The 15769-nt window shown below is 34.2% G+C and overlaps 1 protein-coding gene and 1 long non-coding RNA gene across 2 annotated transcripts; both read right to left on the bottom strand.

Moving 5' to 3' along the window:
* Positions 1 to 6013: 6013 nt before the first annotated feature.
* On the bottom strand, positions 6014 to 12039 carry LOC133037327 (uncharacterized). The gene is made up of 2 exons (XM_061114361.1): positions 11545 to 12039; positions 6014 to 6256 (listed from the first exon to the last, which is right to left on the bottom strand). Exons 1-2 carry the CDS (start codon positions 11978 to 11980, stop codon positions 6249 to 6251), a joined length of 444 nt encoding a protein of 147 aa, XP_060970344.1. The 5' UTR covers positions 11981 to 12039; the 3' UTR covers positions 6014 to 6248.
* Positions 12040 to 13191: 1152 nt separating this feature from the next.
* LOC115702033 (uncharacterized) lies at positions 13192 to 15459 on the bottom strand. Its single transcript, XR_009687433.1, has 2 exons — positions 14978 to 15459; positions 13192 to 14136 (listed from the first exon to the last, which is right to left on the bottom strand). It is a non-coding gene; the product is annotated as an uncharacterized LOC115702033 (long non-coding RNA).
* Between the last annotated feature and the right edge of the window lie 310 nt (positions 15460 to 15769).

Below are 15769 nucleotides of genomic sequence, written 5' to 3'. Positions count from 1 at the left end.
TAAAGTTTAGGAAACCTTACATTGGGTGCAGCGGAATATAATGACTCCTTCCGTTCAGATATCTAGCCCTTGATTCCTTTCTGTAGCAGAGAATTATCAATATCTGAACCTGGATCTCTTTCTCTGAATCTTTGATGCTGAAACTCCTTCTTGCTGAAAGTCTTTCTTCACGATCTTCCTCACTATGATTGAGGTATCACTTGCTGTGTGTGGGCACTACTCATACACTAAGAATTTCGAAATTAAAGGAAGAAAAGAAGAGAGGGAGTGGTCAGCCAGATAGGGAGAGAGAAGGCTCAGTTTTTTCTGAATCAAAAGTGTCAGAAGAAAAGTGTGTAATTTTCCTGAAGCATTCACTATCTATTTATAGCATTCCACTAGGGTTAGGTTTGAATTATTTGGCATTAAAATAATGAAAATATCAGAGGGAAAAACCCTACAAAAATGGTCGGCCCTGTATAGTGGATTTGGGCCTCACTTTTTGTAATTTTGCAGTTTTATCTTTTTTGCATCTGATTTTCTCAAAAACGCCAATTTTCTAATTCAACCATTTAAATGCCAATTCTAACTATTTAATAACTATAAATAATTATTAAATAATATTTTCATTTATCATATTTATTAATTGAACCATACAAAGTATCATAATTAACAAATATGCCCCTATAAACTCTTTCTTTACAATTTCGCCCTTACTTAGTGAAAATTTCACAAATAGACATAGTCTAATTTGAGAATTATAATTGATTAATCAAAACCAATTATATGAGTCTTACAAGCAATATTATCTCAACTAGTGCGGGGGCCATGGGTCTATATAACCGAGCTTCCAATAAGTAGATCAAGAATTTAGCACTAAAATTCACAAACTTATTAATTCTTCGTTGAATCCACGCATAGAACTTAGAATTGCACTCTCAGTATATAGAATGCTCTATATGTTCCACCATATAGACACATCATTAGTTATCCATTATTATAATCCTAATTTGATCAATGATCCTCTATATGAATGATCTACACTGTAAAGGGATTAGATTACCGTTACACCCTACAATGTATTTTATCCTTAAAACACTTGATCCCGTATAAATGATATTTCATCTTATGTGAAATGAGTACTCCACCATTTATGTTCGTTTGGTCAAGCTCAAAGGAGATCATCCTTTGCTTACTATTCGCCAGATAGAAGCTATAGATTCCATGTTTATGCTAGCGCTCCCACTCAATTGCACTACCGTGTTCCCAAAATGTACGTATCACCCTGACCTAAAAGTAGGCTTAACTAACACATCAAAGAACACGAATAGCCTTTCAAGATTGAGCCTAATCATAACAGGATTAAGATCATTTGATCTAGGATCAACTAGGTGATATTGACTTGAATAGATATTACGGTAAGTTTAATAAATCTAAGTCAAAGTTCAATATCGGTCCCTTCCGATGCATACTCCATGCATCCAACCTGAGCTTTACTTTAACCAATGTTCTGGAAAGAACATAGTATTTCTCCAAATACAAGTAAACTCTTGTTGTAGATTATCATATCAGTAAAACCCTATGTCTGATAAATCTAGGAAACTTTATTCACATAGTCATGTTTACTTTCCAATGTGTTGACAGCACAATAAACAGGATCAAGTATGTGAAAAGGGTTTCAGATGAATTCATACATTATGTACATATAATCATGAAATAAATCATGTGAACCATGTAACATTAAATGTTATTTCTGATCTATATTAGTAAGTAAATCTGATTATATTGAAATGAGTTTTATTTAGGGCATAAAACCCAACAAACTCCCACTTGCACTAATATAAAACAAAAAGTGCGTTTCAAATAATCTCAACACCTTGATATACAAATCAAGTGTAGTAGTAGTAAACTCCTCGTAATAGGATCTGAAAGGTTGAATTAACCACAACCTTTCCTCCACTATTACTCTTCCTTAATCACAAAATCATTGATAATGTGAAATTCCTCTCTATATGTCTACTATCTTGGGATACTGGATTCTATACCTTCGGTAACTACTTTTGGTTAATCAGGAAATTAACACTAGTAGTTTAAGGCAATTTGGAATGATGCCAAAAATGTATAGAACTTTCCTTAGACTGAATAAGTACCTTTCCTGCAACCTTAACATTCATTCCCTTTCTGGTAGACCTAGAGACTTTAGATAGGTTTTCACACTTCTCCAAAATCACTATTCCACCCCCAGAGTAACCACCATCTTATCAGAAAGATTTTCTAGCACAAAGGCAAATTTCAAAATCTGATATGGTGTAGTCTAAGAGTTTTAAACACACCCTTATAGACTAACATATAGTTCATCTTCTTAATCTTAAGATTTACTTGATTGTCTTCCAATGTTCTTCTCCTGGATTAATCTGATACCTACTCATTACTCCCACTCAACAGCAGGTGTCTGGTCTAAGGCATACAAAAGCATATCTAAGACCTCTCACTGTTGATTTAAGAAATTCTTTCATGGCTTTATCTTTTCTGGAATAGTTAAGACTTTTCCTTAGATAAATAAAATCTATACCTAAGAAGTTGTGAAGCCTCTATAGATTGCAATTAGAAAGAAGATGCTTCAGCATTTTACTAAAGTAAGTTGCTTGCATTAGAGTAAGTAATTACCAGGTATACCACAAGCCATAGGTTTAGATAAACTCAAACCTATAATACTAGGAACAGGAAGTTTGTTAAGTCTATTGAATGGACTTATAAACAAAAATTTCCTTTTATGTCCTTGTAATAGAAAACTTTAGGTTATTCCATGTGAATGGATTAAACCATAGTTCTTTTGGCTTTCTTCTTAGTTTCTTATCTTGACAATCCATTACTTGTTTAAACTCACAATGGATTTTAATCACTAGTGTCTCCCAAGTCATAAGAAGGTGAGTTCCTAGAAACTCTCCCACTACGACAAGGTACCGTGAATTATGTCTAAGAAAACTAAATGGTATTAACCTCTTTGGTTGTGACAAGACAATAGAGGCAGTGGGATCATCATATGTCAAATAAGATGATAGAACACTTTTGGAATCAAGAATTATATCTCCTTTATTTGCTACTTGTTTTCAGACTTAGTCATTTTCTTAGAAAAGTAGTATTTGTTTGAACAAACACTTTCTTATCTATTGACAATGGGATGGTCCACCCCTAATCACTTAGAACAGCTAACAAACCATGGTTAATAGTTCTAGCTTTTCTTAAGATTTTGATTAGGTCATCAATGAATCTAGTAATGATTTACATTAAGTACCCAACCATTACATCATTCTGAAATTGTATTACCATAGAAGGAATTAGGCAACGACTAGTAACTAATCATCAACATGCAACTCAAAATTTCTGGGGAGGTAAGTTTGGATATAATTCAAAAATCAATTAAATGATCTTTGAACTGCATATCTACTAACTATTTCTCCACCCCTATCAGTTCGCAAGATCTTTAACCACTTACCTTAATGGTTTTAACCATTGCTAGAAATTAATGAAATTTTTCAAACATTTCAAATTTCTTTGCTAAAAGGTATAATCTAGAGTAATCGTTTTAAGAATACAACGAAAAACTCATATCCACCCCTGAATGTACATCCATCTGCGAATGAGATGAACTACTTTCAGTGGATATAGGCATATTAACTCTTTGCAGAGATTGATCTTGTCAAATCCACTATGAACAAGATACAAATGCCATAGATTAAAAAAAAATGTGGTAGTGTCTATTGATGACATAGGTTTAGTTACATCAAAGAGTTCTTAGAATACTGCAAGTGGATCTTGGATATAGAATACCTAACTCATATTCCATACAGTTTTAATCCATTAATAGAAGATGGATATTAAACACTTGAGAAAGTGTAACTGTATTGTATTCTGGAATTAGAAATATAAGAAAATTTCTATTTGGAATCTAAAATTAAAGTCAAAGACTTAAATTTATACCAAATATAATGAGTAATTCTATCTTGGACCAGCACTACTAATACAAACTCTAAGTCAGATTTGCCCATACAAGTAGGAGATTTCTAAGATTGAGGATTTATATCAATTGGGAATAGAATTTCGGGATTATAATCATATGCGTCATTTAATTTCTTAAGAGAAAATATAATGACATGAAATGATTTATAGACCATTCATCCAATGATATATTATTGAGCTAATTCGAAATGAATAAGCTAAGAGGAATTAGGATAATTTCGTTCATAAATAAGAATCCAACGATGCTTCGATTAGCGAAAGACAAAGTAATCTTATTTATGTAATCTTCTTGTTTCATATTGTAAAAATACTAGTCTAAGGTGTCATCAATTGATGAACAGCTAGATGTTGCATATACAATATTTATCTTTCGAGATCTTACACTATTATGTATGTCTAATGGTGAAAATCCATTAGGGATTTATCTCATTAGAAAAACAAACATGTTAGACCAACAATGAAGATTCGAAATTAAACTGCAACTTAATAACAGAAAATAACATGGTTCAATATAAATTCATACACAATTCAGAAATTATAAACATATAGCAAGTAGGAATGACTAGTGAAAATACTAAAACATACAATCCTAAATAATTTCCAAGGTTTTCAACAAACTGATACAGTGTCCCGGTAGGCGAGAGTCAAAGTATCATTTATTGAGTATAGTTGTCAGCTCATCTAAAATAGAAACCATTCTAGCAACCTTTTATTCGATCACTATAAGAATCCAACGTTGTCCCGGTAGGCGAGAGTCAAGGTTATTCTTATTTTATGAGCTTCCACCATTGTTTCATGTTTTATGAGTTTATCTCTAAGTAGTCACCGTAGGGGAGAGTCTAAATAGAGACGAAAACTCACAAAACACTTATCAAATGAAATCTTACGGTGTTAAATGCGTTCAAAAAATAACCATCCATAGGGGGACGAAGTCTAGCGTCTCGAGGTTATATTGAAAACATTTAACTTTTGTAAGACCAACAATGGAGATCGAATATCTTAATAATAATCAAGCTCATTATTTAAAGTGAGTTGTATTTTCTTTGATTCTCTTTATTTAATTTATTTATTTTAAATATATATTTATTTAAAATTTCCAATTTAGAATGAAAAATTCTAAATATAAATTTTAATTTAATATTTATAAATTTTACTTAGATGGATATGAAAATAACATGAATTATTTCCATCTTAGTAATAATTTCCAATAAATATTTAGAAAAATATTCAATTTAAGTTGTTACAAAATTAATTTAAATTAATTTACAACTCAAATTTAATTTTCTATAAATATATATTGCATTTCAAAAAATTAAAGTATTCAAGGATACAATTTTCGAAAATGCAAGTTAAAATAAAAAAAATTAATCCTGGAAAAATTATTCTAATTTAATGTTGGCCCAAAATTAATTTACAACAAAAAATATAATTTCACTATTTAATTAAATATATAAGAAAAATTTCAAATATTTAAGTATGATGATGAAAATCAACTTAAATATTAATTTTCTATTTAATTAAATACACTAGAAAAATACTTCAAGCAAAAATATCATCTATCTAGATTTTCCTTTGACTAATTAATTCAATTTCTAATAATATACTTTAATTCAATTTATTTTAATTAATCATTAAATGAAAAAAAAAATTATTGATTTAAGTTGGTCCAAAATTAAAATAAATAATTTACAACTTTAATCTAGTTTTTAAATAAAATTCGAAATTCCAGCATTTAAGAAATGCAATTTCGAAATTTGATTAATAAAATAAAGAAAAAATATATTTTGAAAATTATTTAAATTTAGTTGAAAAAATGAATTTCAACTAAAAATAATTTTCTATTTAATTAGGTGTCATGAAAAAGAAATATTTAAGTATGATGATGAGAATCAACTTAGATATTTAATTTTCAAGTTAATTAAATTCAAGAAATAAATAATTAAGTGTAACGCCCTTACTTACGTAAAATAAGATGCCATAAATAAACTGGCGTTAAGATACTAATGTTGCCTTTATTTTTTTTTAAAAAAAAAAACACTTTTCAAAACATGGGTACCCAGTTGAAAATAAAGTATTACCACTTAGGGAAAAGTAATAGAAAATTTAAACGACAACATCCTCGATAAGTTTAATAAATTTAAAAAAAAAAACTTTCAGCGGAAGATGGCCAAGACCACACGCAGTTACATGATCACACGAGATACACCCCATGCTGCCCAGACTCAACTTGTCACCGAAAGCTTACAGGCTTACTTATCTGCACATAGGGGGTAAATAAGGGGTGAGCTGCAAAGCCCAGTAAGGAAAACAAAATACTATGTACCAGCATTCACACATCATAGCACAAACATATACATCAAACATACAACAACCTAATCATAAGTATAAATAGAGGCAGCCACACAAATACTGAAATACCACATACTCACACTCACAATCACACACCAGCTTCCATACAAATCTGGAGTGTCTTACGTTCTTAACCAGAACGCAGTACCAATAACCAGTGCACCCTTACGTACACTGCCTCACTTACCACATCACCATACATGTGTGGTTTCCAACCACTTCCAAGTACCTGGAACATGATTAAACAGCCATATACAATCCATCGACAAAACACTAATATTTCACCGAAACTATCACATTCCACAGTTTCAATACAATTTATTCAAGCAGTCATACTAGGTACTCAAACCATATAAAAAGCAAGTATAAAGTATAATTATTTTTCCTTACCTCAACTCCGCTGTAATTAACTCCTACGATACCTTCTAGGCCCTATAACAATTAGTGAAACCCTTAGTCCACCGATAAACTCAATATATTTATTATTCTTACTGTACAGCAAGTTTAGCCTAGAATTTGACTTATAAAACGTTTGAATTAGAAGTTCTACTGTTCACAAAGTTTTTAGTTAATTGAAAGACCTTTCTAACGGTATAAAGATCACCAAAATCGGAGCTATAACCTAGGAGTTATGCATGTTTTCTCAAAACAGTTTCTTTAAAATCCTGGATCATGCCGATTTCTGAATACAGCCTAAAAATAAAAGTTTTAAAAATAGTTACACCCCGATCTAGACAACACTTTCTTCATAAAAAATGTAGCTATTTTTCTAAGCTTTAAAACGAGATAAAGATCTTTTAAAATGGATCAAAATTAAGAGAGATATTGAATTTTTACTGAAGACACTTTTTCTGAAACGAAACTTAAAACGAAATACCATAACCGAGTAAAGATCCTAACTTTTGACTGGTAAGAACTCCGAACTAGGGAAAGGTTTCTTCAAAGAAAATATGGATTATTGAATTATCTTTCTAACAGTACAAGAATAGCTTGAAAATAATAGATATCGAGAGAGATATGACACTTTTACTAAGGTAATATCGAAAAGAAATTTAAAAAAAAACTGTAATTCGAAAGTCAGTGTAAAACATGAATTTTTGACATCAAAATACTCAGAATTAGGAAAGAGTTTCTTCATAAAAAATATAGATCATTAAATTATCTTTAAAACGGTACCTAGATCACTGAAAACGGACCTATGGGGAGAGAGATATGATAGTTTTATGAAAGCCTATTTCTCTGAAAACAAAAATAAAAACAAGTACGAATTTTACCTGAAGATTTCGAAGACACGGAACGATGATCGGTTGATTGCTAACCCCGAAGCTCTTAAGATTAAAACAATTGATTTGGTTCAATAGAGAGAATAAAAAAAAGAAATTGAGAGATGGTGAGAATAAGGGAATACGATACTATCTGGCTGCTAGGGTTATAGATTATATACGTATATAACATATCGTATAATAGGTTTAAATTTAAAAATAAATATCTAACTAATCAGATAAAATTATGCTGATTTAAATTTAAATTTTAAATTTTAAACTAACTAACTAATCTAATGCTTCACTATTTATTTATCTCACTATTTAATATATATATATATCATTTTTTTCTAATCACACACGCACAACAACAACAACAACAACAACAATAATAATAATAATAATAATAATAATAATAATAATAATAATAAAAATAATAATAATAATAATAATAATAATAATAATAATTTAATTGTATCACACTTAATATACCAAATACCAATATATGTATATAAACTGGATATTACATTCTACCCTCCTTAAAGGAAATTTCGTCCTCGAAATTAGACTTACCAAACAGTTCGGGGTACTGTTCTTTCATGTCTCCCTCCATTTCCCACGTTGCCTCCCTTTCTGAACGGTTGCTCCACAGAACTTTTACTAGAGGAATACTTTTGGACCTTAACTCCTTCGTTCCTCTCTCTATAATGCGAACTGGTCGCACTTCATAACTCAAGTCCTGCTTTAGCTCCATTCTTTCATAGTTCAGCACGTGTGATGGATCCGACACGTATTTTCGTAGCATAGAAATATGGAACACATTATGCGTCTCAGCTAATACTGGTGGCAATGCCAGTCGATAAGCTACCTGTCCCACTCTGTCCAATATCTCAAAAGGACCTATAAATCTTGGACTTAGCTTTCCTCGCTTTCCAAAACGCATAACCCCTTTCATAGGTGACACTCGAAGGAACACTTTATCACCCACTGCAAATTCCACATTCCGTCTCTTTGCGTCGGCATAACTTTTCTGGCGGCTTTGTGCAGTTACCATTCTATTTCGAATCTTTTCTACCGCTTCAGTGGCCTCTCTTACTAGGTCTGGGCCTAAGTATCGCTTTTCGCCAACCTCATCCCAGTGTAGTGGTGATCGACACTTCCTCCCATACAACATTTCATAGGGTGCCATCCCTATTGTAGATTGATAGCTATTGTTGTACGAGAACTCCATTAGTGGCAAATAGTTGCTCCAGTTACTTGGGAAATCCAACGCACAAGCTCGTAGCATGTCTTCTAGTATTTGAATAGTTCGTTCCGATTGTCCATCAGTTTGAGGGTGGAATGCTGTACTCAACTTCGGTTTGTGCCCAAAGCACTTTGCACACTTTCCCAAAACTTAGAAGTAAAAACTGAACCTCTATCAGATACAATGGTCTTTGGGACTCCGTGTAGCCTTACAATTTCTTTTACATACAGTTCAGCATATTGCTCTGCATTGTAATTAGTGCGCACAGGCAGAAAATGTGCTGATTTAGTGAGTCTGTCGATAATCACCCAGATGGAATCCTGTTGTTTGCTGTTCTTCGGTAACCCTGTCACAAAATCCATAGCAATATCTTCCCATTTCCACTCAGGAATATCAAGAGATTGCAACGGCCCTGCAGTCTGGTGTTCGGCCTTAACTTGCTGGCAGGTAAGACATTTCGCTACAAATTCTGCTATATCATTTTTCATTCCCGGCCACCAATACCTACCTTTCAGATCATTGTACATTTTGGTTGATCCTGGGTGTAAAGAATAGGGTGTAGTGTGCGCCTCTTGTAAGATTTTTGATTGCAACTCCGCTTTCTTAGGTACACACACCCTTGTCTTGTATAGTAGAATACCCTCTTCATTAACTGAGAAGTCCCCGGCTTTCCCATTTTGTAGTTCGACCCGCTTCTTGATTAAAAACTCATCTTGGGCTTGTTCTTCTTTGATATTCTCTAATAAATTTGATTCAATTGTGAGGTTAGCTAGCTTTCCTGTTACTAACTCTATTCCAGATCTCTCGATTTCCTGTTGCAATGGCACTTTTAATGCCCTTAACATTGATAAGCTTGCATAGTTGCGCCTGCTAAGTGCATCCGCCACTACATTAGCCTTTCCAGGATGGTACAGTATCTCAAATCGTAATCTTTTACCAGTTCCAACCACCGCCTCTGTCTCATGTTGAGCTCTTTCTGCGTAAAGAAGTATTTTAGGCTTTTGTGATCTGTGTATATTTCACACTTCTCTCCATAGAGGTAGTGCCTCCAGATTTTCAATGCAAAGACCACTGCTGCCAACTCTAAGTCATGAGTTGGGTACCTTGTCTCATACTCCTTTAGCTGCCTAGAGGCATAGGCTACCACCTTCTCATTCTGCATCAACACACAGCCGAGCCCTTGCTTTGATGCGTCGCAATATACTACAAATTTGTCTTTGTTAGTTGGAACACACAGGACAGGTGCTGTTATGAGTTTATCTTTCAATGTCTGAAAGCTTTCCTCACATTTATCTGTCCATGCAAATTTTTGTTGCTTTCGAGTCAAATTCGTCAATGGTGTGGCTATTTTTGAGAACCCTTCAACGAATCTCCTATAATATCCAGCTAGTCCGAGAAAACTCCGAACCTCACTTGCGGTTTTCGGTTTTGGCCAGCTCTTCCTTTGCTTCAATTTTCGCAGGTCCACCTCTACCCCATCTTTGGACACTATATGGCCTAGAAACGCCACTTTCTCCAACCAGAACTCACACTTTTTGAATTTGGCGTACAATTGGTGCTCTTTGAGTCTACTTAGAGTTAGCCTTAAGTGCTCCTCATGCTCTTCCATTGTCCTTGAATAAATGAGTATGTCATCAATGAATACCACCACAAACTTGTCAAGATATTCCTTGAATACTCTATTCATTAAATCCATGAAGGCTGCTGGGGCATTGGTTAACCCAAATGACATCACTAGAAATTCATAATGCCCATACCGTGTTCGAAATGCCGTCTTTGCTATATCTTCCTCTCGGACTTTCAATTGGTGGTACCCAGATCTCAAGTCGATCTTTGAAAAGACGATCGCCCCTTGTAACTGATCAAACAAATCATCGATGCGAGGCAAGGGATACTTGTTCTTTATAGTCACTTTGTTCAGCTCTCGATAGTCTATACACATCCGCATACTACCGTCCTTCTTCTTGACGAACAACACTGGCGCACCCCAAGGTGAGTAACTTGGTCTAATGAATCCCTTGTCTAAAAGATCTTGTAGTTGAGCCTTCAATTCCTTCAATTCATTGGGAGCCATGCGGTATGGAGCCCTCGAGATTGGTGCTGTGCCTGGCGCTAACTCAATCACAAATTCTATCTCTCTATCTGGGGGTAGCCCTGGTAGGTCTTCCGGAAAAACTTCTTGGAATTCACATACTATGTGGACATTCTCTGGCTTGAGGGTGGTTTCTCTGGACTTGTCTACTATGCTGGCCAAGTATGCTTGACATCCCGCACGTATCATCTTTTGTGCCTTCAGGGCTGTAACTAGCGGTAAGCTTGACTTGACTTTGATTCCTTCAAATATGAATGCCTCTCCGGATTCGGGGGTGAAAGTCACCGTCCTCTTTCGGCGATCTATTGTTGCTCCATGTCGTGATAGCCAATCCATACCCAAGATAAGATCGTAATCCCTCATCTCCAGCTCTATCAGATCTCCACTAAGTTCCTTGTCTGCAATCCTTATTGGCGCATCCCGCACTCCTCTAGATGATATTATAACCTCGCCCGAGGGCAACTCCGTCATGAACTTATAACTAAAGTTTACATACGGTAGTTCTAACTTATCTATCATCTTTAAAGCAATAAATGAGTGCGTAGCTCCAGAATCAAATAAAACAGTACATAGTTTTTCAGAGATAGAAATCTGACCTGCAACCACAGTGTTACTAGTCTCAGCCTCCCCTCTGGTTAGTGCAAATACTCGAGCTGGGACAAGTTTGTCATCCTTGAGTTGATCACCTTTTTGTGGACAGTCCTTCTTATAGTGGCCTGGTTGCCCACACTTGTAACAAGTCTTGCCTTTCAGTCGACATTCTCCCGGATGCTTACGACCACATGTTGGGCATAGCGGGTACTCCACATATGGCTTCTTCCCTTTGTAGTTATTGGACCCTATCTTGTTTCTCTTGTCGGCTTCGTTGTGTTGGTTACTTGGCAGTTTTCTTTTGTTATCACCACCTCCATTACTGGCCTTTCTGGCCTCCCACCTTGTTGTATTGTCTTTCTGTATACGACTTTCACACAACTCAGCTTCTAGGGCTTTTTCCAGTACCTCAGCATACGTGGTTGCCCTTACTCCTGACATCGCTATGTCCCGACTTATTCGGGAGTCGAGCCCTTCAGTAAAACGATGAATCCTCAAAAACTCAGTAGGAACCGGATACGTGGCAAACTTTGCTAATCCGTCAAATTGGCGAGCATACTGCATGGCCGTAGACTTACCTGCCTCGGAGTTCGTGAACTCATTAACTCTAGCCGAGCGTATTGCTTCTTGTAGTATTTTTTGTTAAAAACTTGTACAAAGTCAGCCCAGGTCATTGCGGCCACATCCCGTGTTTGTTTAATAACATCCCACCAGATGCGGGCATCCTTTTTCAATAAACTAGCAGCACAAGCTACACTATCTCTGTTACCGAGCCGCATGTACTCAACAATACCTTCCACTGTTCTTAACCATTCCTCAGCTTCCATTGGATCTGAGCCCCCTTCAAAATTTGGTGGGTGTTGCTTGCGGAACCTTTCGTATATTGGTTCCCATCAACCCTCCGGCACAGGCATGTATTGCACCAGCAAAAATTGATGTTGTCCTTGATTGGATTGTTCCTGACGGTTGTGAGCCTCTTCATCTCGCTTCCTAATTTCTTCCTTGAGACGAGCAACTTCTTGCGCCAAATCTTCTTGTTGTGGTGGCACCCCTACAGGGGCGTTTTGGTGTCCTTGACCAACTACCCCAGCAGGGACTTCGTGGTTGCCCCCACCTTGACCTGGTTGTTGTCCATTTACAGGGGCATTTTGATTCTCCTGGATCACCGCCTCGGCAGGGACATGCTGGTTTCCCCTGCCTCGACCGCAAGCACTTCCTCGCCCTCGACCTCTAGCTCGGTCTCTTACAGCCGCTCTTTCATTCAATCGGATTGATCTTCTGGGTTCACCGTTTTCCATCAAATCCCTTAACTTGTTCTTCAAAAGAAAGGAGATGGTAGCGGTAAGAAAAAATAAAATAAAATAACCAAAGATGTATCCCGCTCAAAAAGGAAATATCTATACACTAAATTATATAAACTTAAAAAAAAACGTAAATCATCAAGCAACAATTCACCATGTAAAATAAATAAATAAATAAATAAATAATCTTTACTCATAAAAAAATTACACTAATAAGAAAATTGTTTGAGTTATACTATAATTCTAACTCCGAAGAATCAGTTAATTGTTTCGATTAACCATACCCTAAACTTCTAGCTAACTAAAGGAAAATCAAAAGATAAAGACTAAACCAAATTTAACATATAAGACATAACATATATAAAGCATACATACTTGATGACAAGTTGATCCTTTGCAGCGATGGTGTGTATGTCGCGTGAATTCAAGATCAATGTAACTGTGGCTCTGGTACCATTTGTAACGCCCTTACTTACGTAAAATAAGATGCCATAAATAAACTGGCGTTAAGATACTAATGTTGCCTTTATTTTTTTAAAAAAAAAAAAAAACTCTTTTCAAAACATGGGTACCCAGTTGAAAATAAAGTATTACCACTTAGGGAAAAGTAATAGAAAATTTAAACGACAACATCCTCGATAAGTTTAATAAATTTAAAAAAAAAACTTTCAGCGGAAGATGGCCAAGACCACACGCAGTTACATGATCACACGAGATACACCCCATGCTGCCCAGACTCAACTTGTCACCGAAAGCTTACAGGCTTACTTATCTGCACATAGGGGGTAAATAAGGGGTGAGCTGCAAAGCCCAGTAAGGAAAACAAAATACTATGTACCAGCATTCACACATCATAGCACAAACATATACATCAAACATACAACAACCTAATCATAAGTATAAATAGAGGCAGCCACACAAATACTGAAATACCACATACTCACACTCACAATCACACACCAGCTTCCATACAAATCTGGAGTGTCTTACGTTCTTAACCAGAACGCAGTACCAATAACCAGTGCACCCTTACGTACACTGCCTCACTTACCACATCACCATACATGTGTGGTTTCCAACCACTTCCAAGTACCTGGAACATGATTAAACAGCCATATACAATCCATCGACAAAACACTAATATTTCACCGAAACTATCACATTCCACAGTTTCAATACAATTTATTCAAGCAGTCATACTAGGTACTCAAACCATATAAAAAGCAAGTATAAAGTATAATTATTTTTCCTTACCTCAACTCCGCTGTAATTAACTCCTACGATACCTTCTAGGCCCTATAACAATTAGTGAAACCCTTAGTCCACCGATAAACTCAATATATTTATTATTCTTACTGTACAGCAAGTTTAGCCTAGAATTTGACTTATAAAACGTTTGAATTAGAAGTTCTACTGTTCACAAAGTTTTTAGTTAATTGAAAGACCTTTCTAACGGTATAAAGATCACCAAAATCGGAGCTATAACCTAGGAGTTATGCATGTTTTCTCAAAACAGTTTCTTTAAAATCCTGGATCATGCCGATTTCTGAATACAGCCTAAAAATAAAAGTTTTAAAAATAGTTACACCCCGATCTAGACAACACTTTCTTCATAAAAAATATAGCTATTTTTCTAAGCTTTAAAACGAGATAAAGATCTTTTAAAATGGATCAAAATTAAGAGAGATATTGAATTTTTACTGAAGACACTTTTTCTGAAACGAAACTTAAAACGAAATACCATAACCGAGTAAAGATCCTAACTTTTGACTGGTAAGAACTCCGAACTAGGGAAAGGTTTCTTCAAAGAAAATATGGATTATTGAATTATCTTTCTAACAGTACAAGAATCGCTTGAAAATAATAGATATCGAGAGAGATATGACACTTTTACTAAGGTAATATCGAAAAGAAATTTAAAAAAAACTGTAATTCGAAAGTCAGTGTAAAACATGAATTTTTGACATCGAAATACTCAGAATTAGGAAAGAGTTTCTTCATAAAAAATATAGATCATTAAATTATCTTTAAAACGGTACCTAGATCACTGAAAACGGACCTATGGGGAGAGAGATATGATAGTTTTATAAAAGCCTATTTCTCTGAAAACGAAAATAAAAACAAGTACGAATTTTACCTGAAGATTTCGAAGACACGGAACGATGATCGGTTGATTGCTAACCCCGAAGCTCTTAAGATTAAAACAATTGATTTGGTTCAATAGAGAGAATAAAAAAAAAGGAAATTGAGAGATGGTGAGAATAAGGGAATACGATACTATCTGGCTGCTAGGGTTATAGAGTATATACGTATATAACATATCGTATAATAGGTTTAAATTTAAAAATAAATATCTAACTAATCAGATAAAATTATGCTGATTTAAATTTAAATTTTAAATTTTAAACTAACTAACTAATCTAATGCTTCACTATTTATTTATCTCACTATTTAATATATATATATATCATTTTTTTCTAATCACACACGCACAACAACAACAACAACAACAACAATAATAATAATAATAATAATAATAATAATAATAAAAATAATAATAATAATAATAATAATTTAATTGTATCACACTTAATATACCAAATACCTATATAAACTGGATATTACATTAAGTGTAGAGAATGCTTAATTATTAATCTCTAGTTTAATACTAGGAAAAATATACTTAAAATAAATTGTACCAAAATTAATTATATAAATAATTAATTTCACAATGTATAATATTTTCCTTTTAAATATTAGAAATAATAAGTAGTCTAGAAATAACTATCTAGAAAATATTTTATTTGACTAAGTATCTTTTCCACAAAATTTGAAAAAAATATCTAATTTAAGTTGTATTAGAAAAAATCTAGAACTTAAATATTTTCAAATTTAAATTTAATTAAATATCAAAAATTAAGTTGTAACC

Source organism: Cannabis sativa, chromosome 4 (assembly GCF_029168945.1).
Source record: "Cannabis sativa cultivar Pink pepper isolate KNU-18-1 chromosome 4, ASM2916894v1, whole genome shotgun sequence".
NCBI classification, from domain to species: Eukaryota; Viridiplantae; Streptophyta; class Magnoliopsida; order Rosales; family Cannabaceae; genus Cannabis; species Cannabis sativa.
The sequence above is the reverse complement of the archived record's forward strand: the minus strand, read 5'-3'. Positions and strand labels throughout refer to the sequence as shown.